This window comes from Melopsittacus undulatus, chromosome Z (assembly GCF_012275295.1).
Source record: "Melopsittacus undulatus isolate bMelUnd1 chromosome Z, bMelUnd1.mat.Z, whole genome shotgun sequence".
Classification (NCBI taxonomy): domain Eukaryota; kingdom Metazoa; phylum Chordata; class Aves; order Psittaciformes; family Psittaculidae; genus Melopsittacus; species Melopsittacus undulatus.
The window spans coordinates 73,394,323-73,421,231 of NC_047557.1; the positions used below are offsets into that span (position 1 = coordinate 73,394,323).

Sequence of the window (26,909 nt, forward strand, 5' to 3'; positions counted from 1 at the left end):
TGATGGCCACCTGTGTAAATGTGTCTAATTAAGGTTACCCATGATTGTTTCAACAAATCTTGTGATTACCAGAGACAATACAGGACACATGAGAGTAAGAAATATGGATCTGAATCAGTAATGATCTTCCATTATCTGAGCATTTTCTAGTTCCATTTTCAAATGTTTAGCTATATATATACACTCTAACCTTTTTTTGCAGTTATGTTTTGCAAGATCAGATTTAGACATGTGATAATGCCAATCATTCTAAAGCGTATCTTAATCTGAACTGTACTTTTGACTTTTGCCATAATTAACTGAAGTTATGATTATATGAAAGTGTGGACGTATTTGACTAATTCGCACTTCGGACCGACTTAAGTTGTTGCATAAGATCATTCAGAAAACAGACTTCACTTTCTGGATACGATTTATACTTATTTTGCTACCTGGCAGCCTTTACACACAGTATTTTCTTCTCTGTTCCCCGTTCTGCTTGTTCTGTCTCCTTAAGCAGGTGAATTAATGCTAACAATGATAAGATCCTTTGAAGAAGTTCCTAGGCAAGACAGTGGAAACAAAATCATCAACCTCTGATTTGTCTTTCATGGTATTAAGCTGTTTCCTATGAGGCAGTTACCATGAAGACAAATAACTTGTTTGCTTCTAGCTTCTAGCAAACTTGTTTGCTTCCAGCAAACAAGTCTCTTCAGTTCTAGATAATCTTATTAAATTGTTACGACTAGAATCTATATTTACAACAGGTTTAGCCTTTCCTCAGTAGAACCACATGATGTCTGTTGTTTATATGTGGAGCTATGGCTCAGATTTTCCAAATACCACCATATTTCTGAACTGCTGTGAATAATTTCTTTTGCAGGGGAGCTCAGCAACTTTTGAGTGCAACTGTTTTTAAGAACAGAGATAAGAAATAAAGACAAACATGCCTCATAGCTCAGTTTTTCTAATTTGGTCATGAGGAGTTTAAATTTCTTTTACCTGTTTTGACCTCCATGTAGTGAAGCTTCTCCCGCGTCTTGGTAACAATTTCACAAGATAAACAGAGTTCTTAGTGCTTTCTTGCAAAAACATAGCTCTCTGCCTGAGTGAATTTTATCCTCCTAGCGATACTACAACTAGTATCACAGGACTTTTGCATAAAGGAAACATAGGAATTCCAACACAGGAATTTTGCAAGATTCTGTGCGACCTGTTAAAACTTACACAGATAACCTACATGAAAATCTGCATTTCACATCTATTTAATGCATGCTTAGCCTTCAATCCTCCATTTTTAAGTCTGGAATGTCCGAAAGACAAAGAAATACCACTCTATCAGAATGTCTTACACACCCTCACAAATCTGGCACATGCTTTTCTACATGATACCACAATGTCAAGGAGCTCTACTCAGGCATTTTGTCAGCTTTTTTCCTCCCTTGCAGCTGCTCACAAGTTAATTTGTTCCATCCTCTATGCTGACGACAGTAATCACCTTCTTTATTACTCTCCTGCATTAGGTTCTGAAAGACCTGTTCATAGCCCAGTCGGATTCTTCTTCTCTCAACAGCCAGGCTGTGCTCCAGGTGGTCTTCTGTAGACAGAAGTTTTACAGGTTCTAATTCAATCTATGCAAACAAACAGAAAAGGTTCAGAACACCATAATCATAACAAAGTGCACTTTGAGCTTAAAATGGCATCAGCATTTTCTACAATCTTTTGCTATCAACTGTCCAAGATGACAAGTTCTATTAACACAAACAAGTGCAGAGTTAAAGTTCAAGAGATTCTGCATTATCCTTTCTGAATCACCTGTTAAAACACAGTGCTTTTAGCTTTTAAATACAAATGCGCGTAACAGCACATGCAGTTTAAGACAACTCTCACTTAGAAAAAAAAAAAGGAAAATATCTTGATATGTAAGTTTGACTACTCTTTTTTTTTGTATCAGAAAAAATAATCCAGTTGCATTAATCAGTCGTATAGCTTATGGGAAACTGTATTGCAGAGCTGACTCCCACCCAGGACAGAAACAGGTCCCTCTATGGAGAGTAGAAATGCTCTCCATACTCACATTGCCTATTCCACCTATCTTGAAGACCAGTTTTCAAAGAAGCACTGAGGTTCACTGAGGTGGAGGAGAAACACATGAACACCCAGCACTTGGTTGCAGCTTCAGACTACAGTTATGCCCAAAACTCTACGTGTGCTCAGAACCACACCCTTCTCTTGTCAAGATCAGAACTTCTCCTCTAAGTAAAAATTCCCATGTATGTCAGTTCAATAACAAACTCAGTCCAAACCTGTACTAGCTTAAGAAAATTATTAGATTTAGATAAATACTGCAGAGGTGCCACTGAACAGTCACTTATGTGACTTGTCTACAAGGTTGTCATGGTTTGAGCATGTTTTAAGGGTCTTTTTGTTCAAGGTTTTTTCCAGCCAGGTGGAGGAGGGGAGTCCGGGAGGAAGGAGAGACAGGACACCTGACCCAGGCTAGTCAATGAGGTATTCCATACCCTAGCACGTGATGACCAGGATGCATACTGGGAAAGAGAGGGCTGGAGGGGTGGAGCTCTAGAGGAAAATGGAGGAGGGAGCACGCGGTGCTCGGCCGGGCAGGGTGGAGTGAGTTATGGATCGGTGGCTGGTGGGGTGTTGTATTCTTTTCGCTTGTTATTGGCTGTATCATTATCATTGTGTTATGCCTTAGCTATTAAACCGTTCTTATCTCAATCCGTGAGGGCTACATTCTTTGGATTTTCCTTCCTAACTCTCCGGGAGTTGGGGGACTTGGTTTAAACCACAACAAAGGTCTACCCTCAGAAACCTTAAAGTAATGCACAAGCACTGCAACATGGGCATGTATTTACAACATTTTGTATCCTGCAGTAGTGCTGCTCATGTTTCTCAAGAAGGCTCTGAGTCTTCACTCAAGCTCTCTTGCAGCTTCCTTTCCTCCTTTCTGGCCGTTCTCAACAGCTTCCTAGCTTTTTCCAGACAGCCCCACTAAAAGATTAAGATGGTGAGTACATACTGTTGCTCTCTACTCAATTTTAGCAACAGTTGCCCAGAAAAGTGGATTTGAAAAAATTTTCTTTAATTTCTCCAACACTATAATTTGTGATGGAATTTGAACTGAAGTCTCAAACTCCCTCTGGGGTGTTATTGTTTTAAGCCTAAACTTAATCATCACCAATTTAATCCTGAATTAATCTCCCTGGAAATTTGGGCAAAAGGTAAATGGGTAAATGGGTTGGTGCCACTGATATGATATTAAATCAATAATAAACAAGCTTTACTTTATACTATTGTGGTGTTTTCAGGATAACTAATTTAGCTATTAACCTTTCAGAGACACGCTGGGGTTTAGTTTTGGTAAAACTGCTCTGATCAGTCTCTTCTGCAAACCAAGCATGAGAAAGGCCTTTCTCTTATGAAAGCTTTAAAAGAACTGTGCCTGCTTGGCACAGCAATGTGAAGGCTAACAGTACCATGACTGATTTCTAAATGTCTCCAGGGAGCCAAACACTGGGGAGAAGAAACAACATTAAATTAATTAAATTAACATAAAAGGCAAAGAATTAATTTAGATTGGAAGCTACCTTAAAAAATAATGTCTTTTATGTGAACAGTGATGTCTGAACAACCTCCTCAAAAGGGGAAGTAAAGGATAAAGAAAACCCACCCCAAATACCCTTGCAGGTTTCAGAATGTAGATAGATCAGTAACTGAAAAGGAGAGAGACTATGCAGACTCACAAGTATCTTTCTTTCAGTGCTTGCCTCTCTCAATATTGCAAAGACACTAGTTCTATTATTAGCAAACATGAAACACAAAGTGGAAACAACAAAAAAAAACCTAGGAATTTCAGAACAAAGATGTGGGGGGAAAAAAAGCTGCACTTCATACTGTTTTCCTATTACTTTTCAGAATAAGAGGTATGAACATTTTAGTGTGTTTCACAACCAGAAAAGTTGGATTATTTAGCAGAAACTAACTCAGTCCCAGTAATTTAGCATAGAAGGAAACAGAAGAAATACCTTTCCAGCACCAACTGGTTTGGCTACATATGTTGCATATGCCACACTCACAATTTTTTCAGCATTAGTCAAAACATCCTGTACCATAACCTTGATGCCAACCTAGGAGGAAGAAGGTAGTGAAGGCGACAAAGAGCATTTACAACATTGTCAGCTGAATTGTGACAACATGGTGCAGTCTCTTAAAGAAAAGAACGTAAAAGAACTGCTCTGCTACCACTGAGACGTCTCTGAACACGTCAGAACATCACAATATTCACTGAGTTCTGAAAAGTCTTTTAGTACAACTGTAGGTATGCTTATCACTTGTAAGACAAAGTAAAAAATAGGAAAGACATTTAGATTTAGTTGTATAGGTCTCTCTTTCCATTTACATGTGTGCCATTTGGAGTCCCTGAGATCCGTATGAGCAGAAATGTATAAAACTCAGGAAACACTTCAAGGTGAAACCGTGTAAATGATCCTGTGTGACACAGGCCTGACATGAATCAAAGCTTCTGACTGTTTTCTAACTTTTAGAACCTTTAAGAATATATCCTCTGTGAGATGCACCACCCTATGAACAAGAATTGGCCTTGGGCATAATGCAGAGAAACTGAACCTTAAGGTTCAGTTATGATTTCAAGTAAGTGACTGGGCAATGCATTGCATACTTGCTACAAAACGAAGAGTATGAACATGCATACACCTGAGATATATTTTTATATCAGAAGTTTCAAAAATACTTAGAACTCCACCTAGCCAGTGGATCCTAGCTCTGACCTAAAGACTGTTTAACGGTCAACTGCTCTGGATTGGACCAACACCACATATCCCATCCTGTTCATTACACTTGCCAAATATTTTAAGTCTTCAGAGTCCAGTTTCTATTTTGACACCTATTATTTTACAGGAAACATGCAACTATAATACACATTATTAAAACAGTCTAATTAGGCAGATATTCTTTGAGCAGATATTTAGATATCTGCCCAAAGCTCCCAAACCCACACTGCACTTCTCCATTCCTCCCACCTAACTTCTGTTCTTTAAATGTTGTTAAAATAGTGATGATCTCTTACCTCCATGCTGGTTTTGAATGCTCTGTTCACCTTTGCTTTGATGGTAATAATTTTTCCAACTCTGTTAAGAAAAATATCATAGTATGTAATCATCCAGCTTCATAAGGGCTTGAACCTGCCTCTCTAGGTATTCCTAATAGTGAAGAAAATCTCATTAATCAGTCTGTGCCTTCCATCCCATACTGAAAACGCACTGAAAAAGGTCTAGCTCTGTAATTCACCAGACTTCATTCATGCTCAGTAACAATTTTAGTTGTTCAGAAAACTGTGTGAGCTTAGCATTCATTCTCCTTGCTGATGCCTGTGTGACCCAAGCATGCTTCAGGCCCCATGACCCCCAAGAAATTTTGGCCTACATTCTGCTTTGGGTCAAAGGGACACATCTCTCTGCAAAACAAGATCTATCTATCACACAAGATACACTCCTTGTATACTCTCTAGCATACAGATACATGTACATGAAGAAATAATACCTAGAGGAAAAGTGCTCTTTCACATCTTTGAAGGATGGGGAAAGAGGTCACTGCAAGTTTAAGCCAAGAACAGGGCTGCAGCAAGTCCCTACTGTTCTCTAACAGCACACCTCTGAACTACTCTTCCCCATTTACCTACACAGAATCCCCAAACAGAATTGTATCTTTCTACCTGAATAGTATCAAATTTAAATGAGAAACTAATTTATTTCCTTCTGGAATGTCTAAAGTATCTGTTAATGTGTTGGTAATAGGAGTTACTCTAAACAGGCAGTGCTGAAAGGGTGGAAAGAAGACAGTTTCCCCTAAAACTGCCTTACTGAGTGCAGCAATAAAAGGGCATGATGTGCATGGTAAGTCAGGACAACAGACAAAATAACTGCGCATCAGGCCACTGCCTTCAGGGAATTTAGACAGACTGACAATTGTAAAGATCAGTCCCAGAGTAGGCTAAGTGCAGCTAGCTACATCTGAGTCTTGAAAATATAACTCAGACTACTTGACTACCTATGAAATAGGCATTTATAGCTAAGGATTTGGCACAGTTATGACCTGAGTTTATAGTAAAAAAATCTTTTATCTATTCTCCCTGATTTAATAAATAGGATTTTGACATATAAAGATATCTGGCTTTTCTTAAATTGCTTCTCTCTATGCCAGAACTTCAAATGAATTGTTACCAAACACTAGAATGGGGAATAGGAAACCTGCTCCTTTACAATACCAGACATGAACAACCAATTACATGAAAACTTTCTTCTTGTTCACATTCAAGAATACAAGTGTAAGCCTTTGAGTACATGAGGGAGGAAAATGGCTATACAAAAGAAGACCATATGCAAATATACAGCCCTCATTAGCATTTGAAGAACATATTTAGAAGGAATTGTTTCATCATTGATTGCAAAGAAAAACCACAATCATTAATACTGTAACTCTAAACTCACAGCTAAGGGAACCACCAGAAGAAGGAGAATGGGTTTGTAATTGTAGCATAATATTTATGTTTAAGTTTGGAGAAGTTAACATTACAATGTTGTAAAAGCTTTAGAAAGGTTCAAGTCAAAACCCAATCAAGTACCTTGAAACACCTCTGAAGGCTCTGTATTTGTCATAAAACTCCCAAGAGAGAGGACTACAGTAACACAGCAGTAGCACTAATGATAAGTACACGGTGAAAAAAAGACAGTATGCTAACTGGACAACCCGCATGATTAAAAGTGACATATGCCACTAGTGAGAGAGGCCTTCCTTAAAAGAACTCAGAGTCTCTAAAGATGCATGCAGGGGATATCATGGTCCCTGTCAAAAAAATCACAATACTGGATTGTCCATGAGGTCCCATCAGGGACTGCAAAGGTCTCAATCACAGGCTTACTGGCCTGTAAGTATTCTTCTGTACAAAGATTATTTCACCTTTGTCAGCGACACCTCCCTGCTGACCTCTATTCCTCTTTGTGAGAACATTGCATAAGAAAGTTTGAGAGAGGTAAGTCTGGGTCTGTCTGACTGTGAGAAAGCTGCAGGGCGGGAACAACAAAACAAATCTGGATATGATCTCACTGGGCCTGAGACAGTCCTGCAACAAGGCAGGTCTGAACTTCACGGACATCAGACACCCCGGCTGACTGGCACCTCCCTGCTGCACAAAGCAGTCTGTAAAGCTGGACTCACATTTTGTGGCAGAAAAGTGTACTCCTCTGGAGTCCATGGACAGATCAGAAAATGGATGGTCAGACACTATGATAGTGTAATGTCTTTTCATATACTTTCAGGAGCTGTTTCAAAATTAAATGATTTACATAATAGCACATATTCTGACTTTGGACAACCTGATTTATTTGGGCATTTAAATAGATAGGTAAGGGCAGAAGTCACAGAACACCATTTACCTACACAGAATCCCTAAGCAGATATTCATCTGGCATAAAGCACGAAGCTTTTAAAATGTAACAGAAAGACTGAATATTATTCACATATGGAGCACTAACAAACATTAAATACATTTAATTTAAAGTCAGATGTTCTTACCACTGAACTGCTGCATATTAAAAGAACAAGGAAGAGGTATTTATTTGTTATTATGGCATAAAATTGAGTTTTGCAATAAACAGATTTGTGGAGATACCTGTTTCCCTGTTAACAAAAAAGAAATATGTACAGAAGAGTTAATCCTTACAGAACATTTGGTAACCTGAGTTAGGTAAATGAAACCTTGAAGTAGGTAACTTACAAAACACCTTTTAATTTAGATGAGATACAAGAGCTCTCTTATTTATGCAAGATGTCTGTATAATCAAAATGATCTGGCAAAATTTTGGAAATTACACAGTAAACTAGAATTGGAATGTTAGAAATAACCTGAGGCTGAAAAACAATTACTGAAACCACTTCACAGTTACTAGGCTTGTAGCCTGAATTAATGTTAAAAATGAAAAACTGGTACCACAAGAGGAAGGAGGACTAGAGACGTATTGGAAACAAATTTGGAAGGAGTATTTTCATCATACTTCTGCTCTTGGAAACAAGACAGAACACTGCTCTGAAGCTACTGAAGTCTGAAATATTATGCCTGAAATATTATGCCTGAATTAATTTCTCGGACTCTCTGATTACAGTTTTCACAGATAAGATTTTTTTCCTAAGGATAAATAAACAAAAAAAATAAACAAACCAAAAAACCCTGAAATTAATTAGATGCAGGACAAACATTTTAGTTGTGCAAATCTGACCAAAAAACTCTCTGGAGTTCTAGACTTAGAACAACAATGTTCACTTCTTTGTTACTACTTGTAGTTCTCATCCTAATGGCCACTAGTCTAAAAATCTGCTGTTCAGAACTATGGGAGGATGTCTGTTTTAAACTCCTGTGCTGCAAACAGTTTTAAATTGACATCAGATGTACATCCAATGTCCAGCATTGTTTGGTTCAGTCAGGACAACTGCATGTATGTTCATCAATGTCACCCACAGGCGCATTCCATCTAAGCACTCAGTGATTTCCAGATTGCAAGGTGTAAAACTATATGAAGCTTACAAAGTGATGGCTTTAAGTTTCTGTAAAGATATGGCTTAAGAATAAACATGCAATTTCCTCTTTCAGTGTCTTTTATCCTTTGGTAAATAATGAAAAATGGTTAAAGCAGAAGTCCTGCATTATCTTGTAGGCTGCTGTGGTTTAGGCCCAGCTAGCAGTAAGTACTATGCAGCTGCTCTCTCATTCACTCATGCTGCGGGTGGGATGGGGAGGAGAATCAGAAGAAAATTAAATCTACGTGTTGAGATGAGAACAGTTTAATAACTAAAATCAAGTAAAATCTAATAATAATAGAAATTATAACAACAATAAAAATATTTATAATAGTAACAAGTGTCCTGGGTTCAGCTTTAACCGTTATTTATCTCCTTCTTAGTAGCTGGTGCAGTGCTGTCTTTTGGCTTTAGTCTGAGAACAATGCTGATAACAAACCAGTGTTTTAGTTGTTGCTATGTAATTCTTATCCTGATCAAGGACTGTTCAGTCTTTCACGCTCTGCCAGTGGAGAGGGGCACAGGAAGCCGGGAGGAAGCAGAGACAGGACACCTGACCCAAACTACCCAAAGGGGTATTTCCATACCCCAGCATGTCATGCTCAGTATATAGACTGGGGGAGGTCACCCAGAAGGCCCAGACAGCTGCTCGGGTCAGGCTGGATATCAGGCAGTGGGTGGTGAGCAACTGTATTCTCTCCCCTTATCTCTCTTACCATTATTATTATTGGTGGCAGCAGCAGTGGTTTGTGTTATACCTTAGTTACTGGACTGTTCTTATCTCAACTCATGGGAGTTACATTCCTTCAATTCTCCTCCTCATCCCACCAGGAGCTGGGGGATGAAGCTGTAGCAGAGAGAGTGACTGGCTGCATGGTTCTGAGTCACCATCTGGGCTTAAACCACGATAATAGGGAACAACTGGAAAAAAAAAAAACAAAGGACAAATAAAAATTCAGAAAAAAACAAACAATGCACAATACAATTGCTCACAATCCCGTGACTGATGCCCAATCTGTCCTCCAGCAGGATTCAGTGGCTCCCTACAACTTCCCCCAGTTTCTATACTGAGCATAATATTCTGTGTAATGGAATATCCCTTTAGGTAGTTTGTATCAGCTGCCCTGTCTCTGCTCTTTACCATCATCTTGTGCCCCTCCTGGCAGAGCATCAGAAACTGAACTGTCCTTGATAGGGGTGTTACTGAGCAACAACTAAAACATCAGTTACCAGCATTGTTGTCACACCATCAATGTTACCAGCATTGTTGTCAGACTAAACCAAAAAACAGCACTGCACCAGCCACTAGGAAAAAAAACAACTGTCCCAGCTGAAAGCAGGGCATTGACTGTCAACATTCAGTGATCACAAATGCAAAATATTTTTGTTTTGTTACATGCACACATTTTTCTAAAAGAGCTGAAAGAAAGAGATATTAAGAAATAAACTGAAAGAGCACCTGCAACAGAAGAAAAAAAAAATCACACAATAACTGTTATAGGCACATACACCTTATTTAACAGAGATAAGTAACAGACTGCAGCACTGCCTTTAATTAGAGCCAAAGATCACTGGACAATCAGTTTGTTACCTGGCATCTAGGCTCCAATGTCAAAGTAACTGCAGTTTATTTTTTATGTGTGAAACTGATCTCTTTCCTAGTGGGCCAGGCTATCACAGACAGAAAAGCGCAATTTTGAGATACAGCCCTGGGACTCCAGGGAGCCCACTGGCTTGCTATCTCAGATTTTATACTGCCTCAGTTTATCTCTGCCAAATAAGAATCTCTAGAATAACAACATTTGACTGATGTTAGCTGGTTTTGTACCTGGCAGCCTCTTCAAACTGTATGTCATCCATAGATGCAGTCACACAAGAAACACCAGCATGTTTCTCAGCTTCAAAAGAGACAGGGACACACAGTTACCACATTGTGTTTGCAGCAAGCTATTCACCTATATACTTTTGCACAACAGACAGAGATGAAACACAATAGATCCCACTTCTTTTGATCACCTTAATGCAAGCCTGCAGTAGATCTCTTGGAAAAACAGAAGTTAGTATTTATCATGAAATAAGGGTATCATCAGATGAGGCTAACTGATTATAATGTTCCTTCTCAGCTTGAAAAGCTCTAAGGTCTGTCTGTAAAAATGAACATTCTGGTAAGACAGCATCAATACAGAACAAAAAGTCACATAGCATTAACACATCTAAAGAAACCTCAACAATCTCCCTCAACACAGGATGTCAGGAATATCGGATGTATTAAACCAGTGTGGAAGTTTCACATCATTTGAAGACTCTCACACACACGAGGGAGATCTACTGGCTTACTAGCATGGTCACAGCAGTGGAGAGCAGGTAAGTGAATCCTCAGTGCTGTACAAAAAATGCAGGAATTACAGAAATACAAACAAGACTTAAAAAAAAATCAAACCTGCTTATTTATTTTAAAACAATTTTACCAAAATTTGAATGGCATTCTTCATCTCCCTAGGATGCATTTGACTATGAAAAACAATGCACTCCATTTGTATTAATTATGAAAGTCTGGAAGAGATAAACATCTTTACTGTTAATATTTAATAGGTCAATAGTTACCTTTTTACAGCAAGTTATTGTGATTTATTATTTATCTGACCATAGCAGCCAGATTTCCAAGTCAGAGGCTAAATCTCCTCTAGGGCACACTAGGAGCTGTATAAACACAGGGAAACCCTGCTCCAAAAAGTTCCCCAAGTAAAAGGCAAAATGGAGGGCTAGCATTAAAGCTAGAAAATAGCACTGCACAACAGGCAGGAGTTCTCACACCAAACAGTCCAGTATTTTTAGTGAGCATCACAAGCAAACACTTGGAGGAACTGGAGGATGGTGCACGAGTTGCATCAATATGTGAGGAGTTCCCTTTGAAAATGTGAGGCTAAAACACATAAAGGCACTTACTAGAAACACAGCAAACTGGGATGACAGGGAAGAGGTCACAGATGACCAAGAAGGTGGACTTGTCACTGCGACAGGTAATATAAGATGATGAGTAAGCGATAGTTATAAATACCTTCAAAAGTGAGGAAGAAGCCAGCCATGTACTGGCTGAAGCACACCTAAAGCAGCGGGGTATGAAAGGAGGAAGGTGCAAATCAAAGGCACTTTCAACTGCACCAGCTGGCACTAATGTGAGTGGGAGATGGTAAAGCCAAATAAGTCTCTGCCCAGCATGTGGAGTTTAGCTGTGACACAAAAAGTAAACTAAGGAGAGAACATGTTGAGATCCCCTTGTGTGCCATGGAATTAACCCTAAGGCGTGAATGACTGCTGCTGCCCTAAGCCTAACCAAGTAAAAGCAATTATGAAAGTGAGCTCTGGTGGCAGATTCACAGCTGATGAACATCATCACAGCTTAAATAAGGTCCAAGGGAGCAATGATAACCTGTGGTAGCAGCTGGGGCTCTGACACTCCAGAGGAGGGGTTTGAGTTCAAGGCTTGTGGAAATCAGCTCATTGTCTTCACAGAGAGCACTGTTACAGGCGTAATCACTGAAGGGCTGAAACCAAATGGTTCTGTGCTAGAATAAAAAAAATATATATGATCATACTGTGAAGTTGGTACATGCCAGATACATTATCATGTGGGACAAGCTCTCCAGGATCCAAACTCTTTCTGTAGAGGTCGAGTGGTGCTGCTCAGTGAGCTCACCGTGGTCACTGCATCACATGGAGACTTGAGCTCTCCAAACTCACCCGGTATTTGCACGACTCGTTATGGGTTGCTGATGTATGCAGTTGTACTTGGAAACGGGGTTCACTGACAGCAGAGACCTGGGTTTTCTTTTTGCTTCCACAGGCGGCTTTTGCTTCCACAAGTTAGCCGGGGAGATTTAAAAAGTTTTCAAAGCTGAGCTACACAAGACACAGAGTGCTCTGCCTGTTGGTTGAATTTGTGGTTGTTTATGTTGCATGTTGGGGTGTTTTTCCAACCTGTGTGCCAGTGTTTTTAAATTAATACTTTTCTTTCTTCTAGTGTTTTTCTTTTGTACATCCTTTTTTCCCCTCAGCTGTTGTGGCCTTTAATTCTCATCCCAGCCGCTTGTCACCCGCTGATATCTGGACACTCCTCTCCAGCTCCACGAGCTTTCTCACTTCCCTGATGCCTGTTCCTAATCTAAACCCCCACATCCCACATGCTTCACGCGACTTACTTTCCCTCAACCCTCCCCTCATCCCCTCCAAGGGCAAAATTCCACCTCCCCCTCGCCTGTCATGGGCAAATACGGGGACGGGGCTACCGCTTTTCTAGCAAGACGCTGTCCCCACACAGCTGACGAGCTCAAGGTTGCACTCCTGAAGGGAGCCAGGGAGCCCTGAAGCGACTCTCCCGCCCGCCGCAGCCCCTCTACCTGCGAGGCAGGCAGTGGCGTCCATCCACTTGAGTAGCTGCCCAGCGCTCAGCTGGCCGCGGTGGTCGGCGTGGGTCGGGAACACGGTCTGGCACATACAAACACCGCCGCACTCCGCGGCCCCGCGCCCCTCCATGTCGCCGCTGGTGAAGGCGGACAGGGACGGCCGAGGGTCCCGCCGGACACGGAGACACAACGCTGCCCCGGCTCCACCGCTGCCCAGCGGGCTGGGGCGGGACCGGCCCAGGGCTGAACTGGAATCACCGCCGCTGCGGGGAGGCGGAAACGCCTCGGGCGGCTGCGGTCAAACGGGTAGATAACGCGCGGACAGCGGCACCGCTAAGCAAACGTGGTCCCACAGGGGCGAGGGGGGCTGCCTTGTGGCCATCCCCGCGGCTCCTCATGGCCTGCGGTCAGCCGCTGCCATGGCGCGGCAGCCAGGAGCCTGTGCAGGGGCTGCCGGCGGGTCTCGGTGTGCGCTTTGCCGCTGAAATTTTTATAATCGGGCTCGGATCTCTTTTGTTTTTACCTTTTTCCCGTCACCAATTTGAGAGCCCCGCAGATAGTCCCAGGGTTGACATGTCCCCATCTCCAGGTGGGGAAGGTGGCATGGCCTGGTGAACCCCTGCCACTGCTGGTACAGATGTTTTGACACCTACCTTGGTGGCCATGGGCCTGGTCACTTATTGCTGGAGGAGTTAACTGGAGACCTCACAGAGGACTCCTTCTCTTACCTAGAGACATCCTACATACTGCAGGATATTGACACTTTTGCAAACCATGAAAATGCAAGCACTGCTGAGGAATCATAGGGTCATAGCATGGTTTGGATTGGAAGGGACCATAAAGCTTATCCAGTTCCAACCCTCTGCTACCGGCAGGAACACCGTCCACTAGACCAGGTTGCTCCAAGCCCTGTCCAACCTGGCTTTGAATAGGGAAGGAGTAGAAAGAATAAAGCAATTGCTTTTGAATCAGTTAGGAAAGTTGGTGTTTGACAGCTGCCACGCGTAACTATTATTGAAGGCTCAAACATGTGAAGAAGGCAGTTTGGAGATGCTCACTGCCTAGGCTTGTCAGCTATGAAGGCAGGGCTGGTTGGTGGAGCAGGCATGTTGCTTTCACATAGCAGTGTTTAACTTGTAAATGGTCTTTAATGAAAGATTCCAAAGCTTGTGTTTGACTCTGCTATTCTCAGCCCCTTAGGTATTGTAAATAGCATGGTTTTCAACAGAGCGGCAAAACTATTTGTAGGCTTTCCTTGCAGCCTTTCCTCTTTTTACCATTGAACTATGACTTGTTACGTACTGTTCTAATGACAGGCTTCCAATGTTTATTAAAAACATACAGTAGTGAATTTATATAATGAATATATGTTCATTTAAACATTGCTGAAGAACCAGCTTCAACCCGGAACAGCCAGGAAAATCTGAATTTCAACCAGTCTGCCTCAAAGATAAGAATTTCTCAGTGCAGTAGTGACTTTCTTCCCACATGGCCTGTTACTGTCATTGCACTACAGCAAGATCTCTGTTTCCTTGTCACATACTCTTAGCGAGCGACAGGATTGCTGTGCCATCACAGTAGTTACATTGCAGAGAAAATCAGCATGCTCTGATAGTCTCTAGATTTATTTCTATTCTGTTGCTTCAGGAAATATGTCTGTACTGATTTTTCTTTCCTTTTTTGACTGGCTTCACTGCAGGCAAGGCTTTGTCGGAAGTGGCAGTGGCATACCTCGGTCTGCTGCCTGAACAGGATTTTTAAACAGTATGCACCCAGTATTTTCTCCTGACTTGCCTGCTCAGTCCAGAGGACAAAACCTCAGGTAACAACTTCTCACACATGGATCCTGGATGTCAGAAGTAAGAGTCTTTAGAGAGAACTAAACATTTTCCTATTAATAGCAACAACAGCAACAACAAAAACCAACCCAAAACAAGCAAAAAACAAAACCAGAAACTTGTGTTTTGCCTTCCTAGGTCAGTACTTTGTAAATGTGTTTTCAGGTTTACCTTGTCCTGCTCATTGACCAGGCTTTCTCAAATATAATGCTTATTTTTCATTCTTTCACAGGTAACTTTAACCTCCATTTCACATAGTCCCAGTGATCACTGTTTGGCCTATAATATATCCGTTATGTGCTGTAAGATTAGGTTTTACAGAGCTGTTTGTATCATAGAGATTTAAAAATCAAATCTCAATCTACTCACATCTGAAACTTTCTGAACTATGTGGAGGAGTACATGCTTGTGACAAGTGATCAGCAGACCTCTTGGGCTGTATGGAGTTTTGGAGATGCAGAAAAGGTAGCCTCTAATTTCTGTTGGTAAGGGAAAGCTGGTATTTGAGAAACATACCTCTAAATTTCTAAGGGAGTGATGTAATTCAAAATACGTGTGTAGAAGCAGGAGCTGCACTTCCAGAACAGGAATGGGTCCCCAGGATCCAAATGAACAATGCATATGGTTTACACTGCTTTGGACACTTGGCAAAAACACCTGGAAAGTGAGGTGACAAACTTGAAGCCTAAAATGTCCTTTTTTACAGGAAAGCCTCAGCTTTTGCAAGCTGCGTTTCTCCTACCGTCCAGCTCCTGTTCTTGGACCCTGCCAGCTGAGTTAACAGACTAATGTGAGTCTTCCAGGTGGCTTCAGTATCTCCTTTTTCTGCAGCCATTATACATACTCCTTTAGCTTCACAATCTCCACTGTAGTAACACTATTTAACAACCTTCAGCGTATTTGTTCTCAGGAAATACTTGCAACATCTGTATTGTTCTCCCTTCACAACTGAAAAGAAGAAAATCTGTGCTTTTCAATGGTTTTGAGTTGAAAAATACCTTTTGTGGCACAGTAGCATGTACCACCACTTCTGGCATCACCACCAGGTAAAGGTAGCTGGACCAACACGATGTGGCTTAGGCAGCTTTTGGGAAGCATCTTTGTGAACCATCAGATATCTCATTATTGATGCCCACTTTGAAAAAATTAAAGGTTAAAGGTAGGTGGAGGATGCCTTACAACCAAACCCATATATCACTCAGTCACCAGCTTTGCTGAAATTGTTATTGTGAAATGAGAACTGGTGGTGGATTAGAGTGAGCTCAGCTTTAAAAGTTTGGTTAACCGACTAAGAAACTGACATCCCTTCAGCTCTGTTACTTGCTAATGCAGTTATAAAAAGTTTTTGTCAATAAATGATTCCCACTTAATGGCCTGAGGCTTCTCCTGCTGAACTGAAATTGTAAAAACAGCAGCAACAACAGGTGCAGTACGGTTTTAAATAAAGCGAAAAACCAGAATGGATATTAAGTTATAATCTCCTAATAACATGCATTTGTAATTAACTGAAGCAATGTAACTTAAAAAGATTGGTGCAGCACAGCAGCATATCTCATGAGCACTGTGAAGAACAAGACACAGTGCGATGCCTGAAGAGGAACTGTGCCAGAATAGGTAAGGTATTTTATTAATAAAAGATGAGCTCAGTATTAGATGTGATTAAATGTTCTGTAAAGTCATCAGAGCTATCACGTACTGAAGCAGCCAGCCAGCTAGCTAGCAGCCACCTAGCTAATAGTGTAACTGATCCAGACCTGCATATCATCTGAGCTAGAATTTTCTTGAGAAAAAGTATTGAACAAAGGCGTAGCAAAGAATCAGAAATCTACAAAGTCCATCATCTAGAATTAGTTTTTGTGTTTCTACCAAAAATTCTTCTATATTTAAACAGATGTATGCATGACTAGAGAGCTTTACTGTTCCCTGGAAAATAAGAGACTAATGTGCTAATTGTGATACTCTTAACACCTTCACAATCTCTTCTTACCAATGGAGTCAGCAGCTACAAGACATAATCCCAAAATGGATCTTTTTGGTGATGTTTTAAATACAGATGTCAGTTACTGCAGTAAATCAGCTACACTGTAGAGCTGTGCATCTTTGTGGATTGTGTATCTCCATATTCTTGAAGCAAAGGTATTACTCCATGAAGTTATAAATGTTTCAGACTTGTATGGTTCTTTCATAACCCTAGTTACTCATGGGGAAAAAAAAGAGGCTGGGGGGGGGAGTTAACACAGCTTGTGAAAATGCAACTAATTCTTGTAAAATGAAACTTTATTCTAAAATGTATCCAAAATTGCAAGACACGAGCACCATTAAACAGATAAATAGACATGTATTTATGTACAGAGAGCATCAAACACAGAACAATTGTTAATATAATTCTTATACCATTTTAATGAGTATCCATCAATAAAACTTTACAATTTAAAGAAGACTTTCCAGTTGCAAAACAGTTGTAAAATCATATGTATAAATTATGTTTACTACAATTGCAATAACAGAAGCAAAGTAAAATACAAAAATAATAATCAATACCGCAAATTCAAATACAAAACCCAGAGTAATGCTGCAAAGGTACGTATGTACACTGGATGAATTCATGCAGCTAGGCAGTGCAACAAATTAACTGCTGAGTTTAACTTATCACAAATGGAACAACCATGTTGGCAAACAGAAGAAAATATATTTTTGTAATAAATCGTAGTGCATTTTGAAGTTAGACTTTATAAAATGAATGTTGAGTGATACACTTCTAAAGTTCCCCTTGTGATCTGAGATTCCCCAACTCCTCTCCTGCAAAATAAAATACAAATGACAAAAACTAAAAAAAAAACCAACCCACTGTAGTACAGAGTCTGATCTGCTGGTACTATCTTGATTTTATTTTTTTAAATTCTTAGTATCAGACTTGTTTGCAAGTGTCCATGTGCACGGAGACATATATTACTCCTTGCTACCACATGTAAATCTTCATGCTCCAATGCTAAATGAATCACACAGGATGCTTAGACTGCACTGGTTCAAAGAGACACAGCTGAGCCTTGAAAAAAAGAACTCTTGAATCCCTGTTAAGTACAGAGAGAAGAGTGAAATGGAAGGTAGAGAGGCCTCATTATTCTTGAAGCTCCTATCCCCAATTGCTTTAATTACATAAACACAGATAACATAAGAGGATTTTATGGCTTGGATGAAATTTCTGCTGATTTACTGGGCAAGCGCAAGGCCCTTTCACAGGGCAGAAGGCTACAGAGTGTTTTGGTTGGCGAAAGGAAGCCTCAAGTGACTGTGTAGAAAAATACTGCTGTGATGAAAACAAGTTAAAGAAATAATATCAAAACAGAACTCCTTGAAAACTGATTTCTTGTGTAACTGTAATACTAGAACATGGCTGTTCACCTTTCAGTGCTGTGTTGGCTGAACATGTAGATATAACTGAGGTTCATACTTCGTTGAATATTACTGGTTAAGTGTCAAAATTAAATGATACAATTATACAGTTCTTAAAATCTTAAAAGTGATAAGCACGCTCAGTGTTTTTACTAGGAAGTTACTGCTAAAATGCTAAATTTCTTTGCTGAGAAGACATGAATTTACAGCAGTCTGTAAAATACTGTAGAGTTGATCCCTGCATCCTTTGTGCTCCAAAACCCCCTTTCAAGCCATCACTAACTTTCAAGTTAATGGGAATTTTGAGCAAAAAAAGGATGCAGAAAAACACTTGTATTGGGTAAACCATGTAGCAATTTATACAGCAGCATTTATAATTTTCCAGCATGCAAGTATGTGTTAAGAGAGAGGCTAAGAGGCCAGCATGCACTGCAGTGACATGTCATTGTGCTTATGTCTGGTAAGTATCCTATGGCATTTTCACCCGGGGAAAACATGAAGATTAGCCCCAGAAGATTCAAAACAGCCAGCATGAATGAAGCCATCAGCTGCTATTTTGAAAGTAAATATTTGTATTTCTAGTAAAGAACATTCCAAGAGGGAAGAAGTTAGTCTACTCGTAGCTTATACTGAAGATGAAGAGAATTACAAAGGCACGATACAAGCCTGTATTTGTTGTAAATTTTAAATGCTCATATATTTTTGCTCATACCACCTTGAGATACTGAATAGTAAAATAGTAACTGAAGACGCCAATGTTAATGGAAAGTACTAAAAATAAATGATTGCTGGAGAAGATACATTTCTACTTTTCCTGGGTGGTGAGCTTGCTCACATTCCCTCCATTAGATGACAATACCCATCAAGATACCCAAGAACAAGGTGATCCACTGAGAAGTGTCAGATGACAGAATGGCTTTATCCATCTGAAAAGTTGTTAGAAAGTGAAAAGTGGCTGCCACAGCAGTTTTCCCCACTGCAACTGTTTCCCTGTGGCCCAGAATTCACTGAGAACCCACAGTCAGTTACTGAAAATTCACACCCATCTTCACGCAAAGTTGAGGCTAAGATAATCCACAAACGTAAAGTTTTGGTCAAGTTCAGCACTAGAAATATTGAGCAACAGAGCAGGGATTGTACTAGCATATCGTAAAAAAAAAATCCTCAATTCTTCTATTCATAGCTACACCATATGTGTACAATTTTCAACATGGAATGATTTACAACTTGGGAAATAAAGCAAATCTATTAATACTGCTACTGTTAAAACTTGCAAGAAAAGTTACACCCACTTTTGTGTGATGAAGTTATATGGCAACTTCAGCTGCTGTCTCAGGCTCAGCTGTGAGAATGTGGACTCTTCATAAAGGTGACAAGTTGCAATTTTTAATCTTCAACTGTTCCTCAGCTTTTAGCAAAAATCGGTACAACTGCTCTTATGATTTTGTACCAGCAGTTAATGAGGAAAAGTAATCAAGTTAAACTAGAATAATGTAGATGTTCAGTGAAAGCCTGAGGTGGAATCTGCTATAAATCTACTTTGCTAACCCACAGTAACACTGATGCAAAGATCTCCTCGTTTCCAAACCAGCAGGTGAAATCATATAGATGTACTGAACATTTACAAAAAATCTCCACCATAAACTGTCATTACTACCTGCATTCTCACAATCCTGAGGATCTTCTAGATTTATTCCTTAAAGCTCCCAGGAAAAGAATCTTTAGACATCTCAAGAAATGTATGAACATTAGTATCTTTGTTACAATCTCACAGGGGCTTAATTTAAAAGCATCATATGATATGTCTGGTGTTGAATCATCTGTGCAATGGTTTCGTCCTGTGTTGCTTTCAGTGAATGAATCAGTGCAGGCAAAGAGTGAGAGTGAGACTGATACAGGGATGTGAGGCTAAATATAAAGACTCGGATTCATTCCACCTAATTGTAGGCAGTTAAAAGCATGCAGGTTTCACCAGTGGAGAGGGAAATCCTCCAGAGGCAGTTGGTGGATCTTCTGTTCCACCTCTGACTTACAGAAAAGACATAGGCTGGTAATTTTTAAGCAGCTGAAATTCAGGTAGGATGAATCAGGCCGCAGTTTGGAGCAGAAGCATGTCTGATGTGGTAGAATGTATTACCATTACAAAACACAGCCTGTCAGCTTTGTCTGAGGCTCCAAACCAGATATACTTCTTGGTTAGTGACCCACACAATCCTTGCAAGCTCACCAGTCTCGCAAGGATCTTTTAAAAGATAAAACTTGATTTTATGACCTTGGTTTTATGAGCTGGGCAGCGTGTTCCACCTTTCATCAACACAGACTACTGTCCTTCTGAACCCATCCCAGAGGCTGCTTTTAAATGTTTCACATAAGGTCTGGAGAAGTTTACAGTTGGAGTGGTTACTCATCCCAATTATCATTACATTATCATTAATGTAAATCAAATCAACACGCACACATGTCAGTGTATTTATGATGTTGTGTGTATTATGATGTTGAATTTTTTATCTTTATGCTTTTGACCAATTTTGGCATGGCATGTATTCACTCTCTACAGTAGATGCTGATAGTGAAGCACACACTGAGGAGAAATATGGGTGTTCGGAAATACACAACATTTGTGAGACCCCAGGTTTTATCAGTATTAATGCTTAAGGTCAGAGGCAGGATCAAGTTTTAAATGTATTTTAAATGTATTTTCTATGTTAATATTGCCAAATTTAACTCGTGAGGTTTTCTTTACTTCCAGAGACTGGAGTGTGAACACTAGTTTCATTTCTGATATTGAAAGTCATTCTTTTTCGAAAATACACCTGCCTAATCATTCAGATGTGACCTGCAAATACTTGTGATTATGGAGTTGGGATTCCCATTTGTGTTTTTTTAATGGTCTGAAATCATTAGTAGAAACTTTTTTATCTTAGAAATAGAGGGAATTTATCTACACACTGGCTTGGAAGCATCAGGAACATTTATTGAAAGTACTCAGTGTGAAAGGGTGAAGGTGCAAAGTCATTAACAAAGACTGCCTTTATTCAAAATATTAACCTACACATTTAAACAATCAATAAAAACATGTAAAACACAGAATTTAAAATAATCAAAGTAATTATCCCCTTCAACTTTCCCACTTTTTTCACTTTTCTCATTACTGTCTTTCAGTCTAGACAGGACTTGAATTTCAGAAACCAGCAAAGAACACACACACATTTTCAGGTCTTTGTTGTATATCATAAAATAGTAATAAAAAATAATCCAGGGTCCAAGAATTCAGATTATTTTTTCTATCTCCATAAACAGACAAAGAATTAAATTCTCCTTAAAACACTGCCACACATGAAACCAGTGGTGGCTGGGGACAAGGACACAATACAAAGGCAGGCTTTATCCCTCGCATACCCTTAGAGATGGGTTTCTGTCCTGGCACTGATGCAGTTAAAAAGCACAAACTGCATATCCAGCATGGAGCCACGAAATGTGCTAACCTGCAGCTGCCTGTTGTCTGCTAAAATTCAGACCGCAAAAGGGTATGAGCTGGGTTGAATTCTCTTACATTTAATATTCCTGCAAATGGCTTATATATTTGCTGTTTGAAATAAATTCTGAAACAACTAAGCGTGCCTAACAAACTTATATGTGAACAGCAAGTTTTGAGGAGAGAACAAGTACTGTTGTAGTATAAAATACACATGGCTGTACAATCAAACGCCACCTCTTGCTTCAAAACAATTTACAGTAGTAAGCAATGGTGACAAGGCTTCTTACACAAAACCTACAGGAATTTACAGAATATGCATGGATCACTGAGGTTATAATGCCAGCAGTAGACTACACAGAGTATTTTGTGCAATGTGAACAAAGTTGACAATAGTTTACCAATCCTTTAAGTAATTCACATAAATATGCTAACCCACCAGCTTCAAACCTTCCTCTTCTTCCCACCATAAACAAGTGTTTGCCAGATGCATATACAGCAATCCATAGAAAAAATCTATTTGTTTTTGTGGTTTTAGGCAAACATGCATGAAATAGATGCACTGCAACATTTTTGCAAGGGGATACTTGCCACAAAAAAAGCCCTCAAAATTGGCCTCTAAGCATATACAGCATTTTAATTCACGCTTCTCAAATAGCCACTACAAGGCTAAAAAGTTTTTATTTTATGGATAATAAAAATTTACTTAATTCTCAACTAACAGAAAGCTCCAGCTTCCACTTTACTCATGCCACTCTTCCATGTCTGTATTTTAGCCTTAGTTTAGGAACTTGTATTCTCTTCCTTAGCCATCAATATACTCATTAATGTAAATTAATATCATCATTAATGTAAATCAAAGCTACAAGTTAATCAGAAAAAATAGACTGGGGAACAACTTATACTTGCTTTTGAACATCATGTTTATTGACAACAATTTAGCAAACACAGCTTTGCTTTTCTGCTAAGCTGTTGGACACGCTTTATGCTCCTGTTACAGATGGATTTTGACACCCACTGGAAGGGCATTCACACTTTGCTCATCTGTAACAAAAGGTGTGGCTGATGGATAGCACAGCCCTTGGTCCACAACCTGCCTGAATCAAAAAGACCAGCCTTTCTGCTGGGGATTGCAGACTCTGCAGAATCAGGATGCACCTCTGCTTTAAAAAAGAGAGCAGCTATTGAACTCTAGCTACCAGTTTTGCTGATAACAAGTTTGATAATATAATTTCCAAGCTATGCCAGTAAAAACTCTACTTCAATTACAGATCATCTGTTTGTATTTTATTTCCTTCCAATCTACATGGTAAATATCAGCTTTTGTTTCAAGCTACTTTATGTCATTGCTAGAAATCATTGCTAGAAATTTGAGTCTGTGAGGCTAACTTTCCTAATCCTGAACAGTAAGAGCTCTCAGGATGCTGCACTGCCACTCCACATTTCTTGTTATTCTCAATGTCTCTAATGAAATAAACTTTCTGTAGTAGGGCTTTAGATAGAGATTTGAACAACTTTAGGTACATTTATTGGATCTTATTTTTGTGCAGAGATCTCGGACAGTACATTTAATAGGAGAATCCAAATAAGAGAGAAAAAAATACGATGATGAAACAACAGAAATGAAACCTACAAATATCCAGTTCATCCAGTTGATAATTTGGCTCCTCAAATATTGGAGCAGTTGTTCCATAGCAATAATTCTTCCCATCAAAAGCGATTGCTGATGATTTCACTCTATAGGGACAAACATAGGTTTGGCCATGGTTATTGTTATAATTCCCTCCTAATCTGAGGAACTGTATATATCTCTGTAACAGACCAAACTTTTAAATTGTATGGTCTATTTCCTGGTACACCCAGGGTATTGAGAAAAGGCATCACCCTTCAAAAATCCCCATGTTTTGTGCTGTTTCTCTATGAGAACTGGTGCTAAAACTGCCAGAGTTTTCTCTAAGCAAAATTATTCTTCTTGTCTCAGCATTGTAAAGTCTTGAAGGATCCCCATACCTAACTGCAAGAAGAATTGTCCAAGTTCTCAAGAGAACAGCGAGGTAGCGTACGAATACCTTGTTTCTGAACGCACATCTGGTGGATATTAATTGCCAGTCTTTAATTACTAGACCCTGTGAACAAGCCTGCTTGACCACTCGGTTACTCTTCTGAGAGATACAACCACAGAACCCTGCACAGCTAAGGGGCACTCTGAATCCCCCACGAGATACTGTGAAAACATGCAATAGACAAAATTACATTTGTGAATTGGGCTCTTACAAAAATCATACATTAAGCAATCCACTTCTGGGGGTGTGGAAGGAGCTTTCAACATAAAAGTCCAGCTGCAACTAGGCAGTAAATTTTGTTTTGATCTGTTTTTCTCAAACCCACATCTTTCAACATATAGCTATGCTGCTGAATTCAAATAAAAGGTTGGGTTTTTTTTTCTCCTCAGTTTCTTTTCCACATAGAAATTAAAATCGTGGCTATAAAGTGACCATTTCAAATTATAACTGAAAATTTCATTTTTATTAAATGTGAAAACATGTACCCAAGAAAACCCTTATACATTTTTATGGCAAGTTTTCCCATTACATGAGAGGCTTTCTTACACAGTTTAAGCTTAAATTGAGAGAACACTGACCAAACAGAAGTTTGGACTAAAATTGCAAAGCTGTTAGCTATGTTGAGGGAAACTATGGCTGCACAAATGAAAACAAGATGGAAGGACAAGTTCACAAAAATAACTCATGTAGTAGTGAGCAATGCTCTAATAAAATAAGAAACAGAAGAAAGCCAAATCTGTTCTGCATATCAGTACTACCAATACATAAACATGGTCCTGCATTGGTAGAATCTTTAAAATAATGTCTGCTTAGGGAAGGCTAAATTTGAGCTTCTAGACTGTTCATGCTCAAGTACGGTTATAGCGTATTAGCAGTCCCACTTTCCTGAAGGATACTGCCTGTATTCTGAAATCTAGTTAAAATTAACCAAGTGCAGGCTTAATTTCAAACAAATCTGCCCATGTTTTCAGGATCAGAGTTTCAGTGTGCTGAACAGATGATTTGTTACTGTATTTTTTTCTTCCCAAGATAACAACACTGGCAGACAATATGCATGCATGCACTCAAAGCAGTATTTCAGATAAGGACCTTTTCTTGTTTTTGGTTGTTTTTTTTTTTCAGGTTGAGACATCAATTTCGTAATTTCAACAGACCCCCTATATTTTGCTTTGTATATTCAGTTTATACATCTGCCAAATGTCACATCTTAGATAAATTACATATTTCATCCAGATGAGGGTGAAATCCTACCAAAAAGATGTCCTCGTGTGAGTGGTTTCATCTCTTTCAGCAGGACAACTGGTATGAGCAGCAGCTTACAGGGCTGTCAGGAAAGCAGAGGAAGCCGCACACAGTAACACTTAAATCTAACTCATTCATTTCTGAGTGCACTGAATCCTTATAGTTGTTTCATACCATTAAATCCTGAATTAGATCCTGAAGTGTGATCACTCTGAAGAGAAATGGGCTGTCATTGTTGGAAGAGTATTTTTGATTTTTATTTGAAATATGTGCTTTTGTCAGGATTCTCATCCTTTGGGCCTGACCAAACCTAAGTGGGTTTGGGATAGGAGCCGCAGCATTTCATCACTTATAGTGAATAAAAGAAAAAAAAATCACCTGCACTAATTTCTTTTTTTTTTTTCTTTTTCTTTCTCATTGTTAAGCTCAATTTTATGTTCTCCAAATGCAAATATGTAGGGTCAGATCTTGGAAGACTCCAGTCCTTATTTAGCCACCACAACAAAAAAAAATCAAAGCTGACTAGGAACAGGAGATTACACTTAAAAAATAATTAACTGAGCTGAGAAACAGAAATCACTGCAATATATATCAGCTGAAAATTCATTTTGACTGGCAAAGGGAAAAAGAAGATTAAAATGTTCAACACTGGATACTGGAACAGCTGGTCCCTCATTAAATTACCCATCTAATTCCAAATCCTCTTTACAGGCAGTATTTCATTTGCAAGCTGCAGAACAGGGGAAAATTCGAATTATTTCTAGCCAGTTCAAGAAGCTGTCCTTGTGACACATGAATTGATTAGATAAAGAAGCAAGACTGTTCCCTTCTTCTTTGTTTGAATTAGCTGAAATAAATAAACAGCCTACGTATTTATTGTTGTGTATTCCCACTGCAAGGGAAAACAACAGCTGGATATCTTGGGACATGAGGCATTTCATTCTACACTGAGGCAAGCAGGCTGGTTAAGTCTGAAAGCTGTTGCCATCTCTGAGTGTGTATCCCACTGCTGGTCTGGGCTCTGCAACCTGAAAGGCTTCCAAACAAAAAATGGCAAATCTTGCCTCCGCCACAGGCTGATGGACGATCCTCTGATCTGGGGACTGTCACTCTGAGATGCCCTCAAGTCAAGTTGAGGCACATTTATGCAGCATGTCAAGTACTCAATGTTATCGAATGTTATTGCCATGTTTTTTACACACACCAAACTCACTGTACAGTGGAGGGGGGAAAACAAGAGTGCAACTGCATTTCTTGCTCATGCTTCTGCAATTAAGAAAATAATATAACCCCTACATGCAAATATCCAGATATTTTTTAATGTGCATGTCAAGCCACATGCTTTACATGTGATTCACGCGGCTGCTTCTTTGCCCTAATTCTGGTTCTTGCCTACACAAGAATTAGACATGGAGATAAAATCTGGGTGAGAACACTCCTTTTCATAGGCTTATGATGCAGAAAAAAATTCACTGCGAAATTCACAAGTGAATCCTAATTTCAGCTGATTTGTACAAGGACAGACTATTTGCCAGAATTCTCACAGTATGAGACATCCATTACTCCCTATTTCTCCTACTCTAAGGTTTCATCACTTCTGTTTTTAAAAAGCCTTACGTTGACTTTGCCTGAAAGAACCATTTACAGGACCATAATCTATTTATTACTGTATTAATAAAGATAAATCTACATAAAAATTGAGTGTAGAGAAAATATTCTGCATCACTTAAAACAGAATTCCTCCTAGAGCTGGACAAGTTCTGACATCAGTAATGCTGTTGTGTAATAAAAGGTATAAATGAGCAGTGACGTTACACACTGGTAACTAATGTATTAGGAATGTAAGCAGGAGTAAGTTAATGCATGAAAATAGTCTTTCCATATTAATGCTCTAGATTTGTTGCAA

The 26,909-nt window shown here is 39.5% G+C and overlaps 1 protein-coding gene across 1 annotated transcript in view; it reads right to left on the reverse strand.

Annotated features, from left to right (window-relative positions):
• ACOT12 (acyl-CoA thioesterase 12) overlaps positions 1–13,083 on the reverse strand; it is a 31,200-nt gene extending 18,117 nt beyond the window's left edge. The window contains 5 exon segments of the mRNA XM_034073101.1: positions 1,478–1,610; positions 4,026–4,127; positions 5,087–5,147; positions 10,418–10,487; positions 12,987–13,083. Coding sequence (XP_033928992.1) covers positions 1,478–1,610; positions 4,026–4,127; positions 5,087–5,147; positions 10,418–10,487; positions 12,987–13,083 — 463 coding nt within the window.
• Between the last annotated feature and the right edge of the window lie 13,826 nt (positions 13,084–26,909).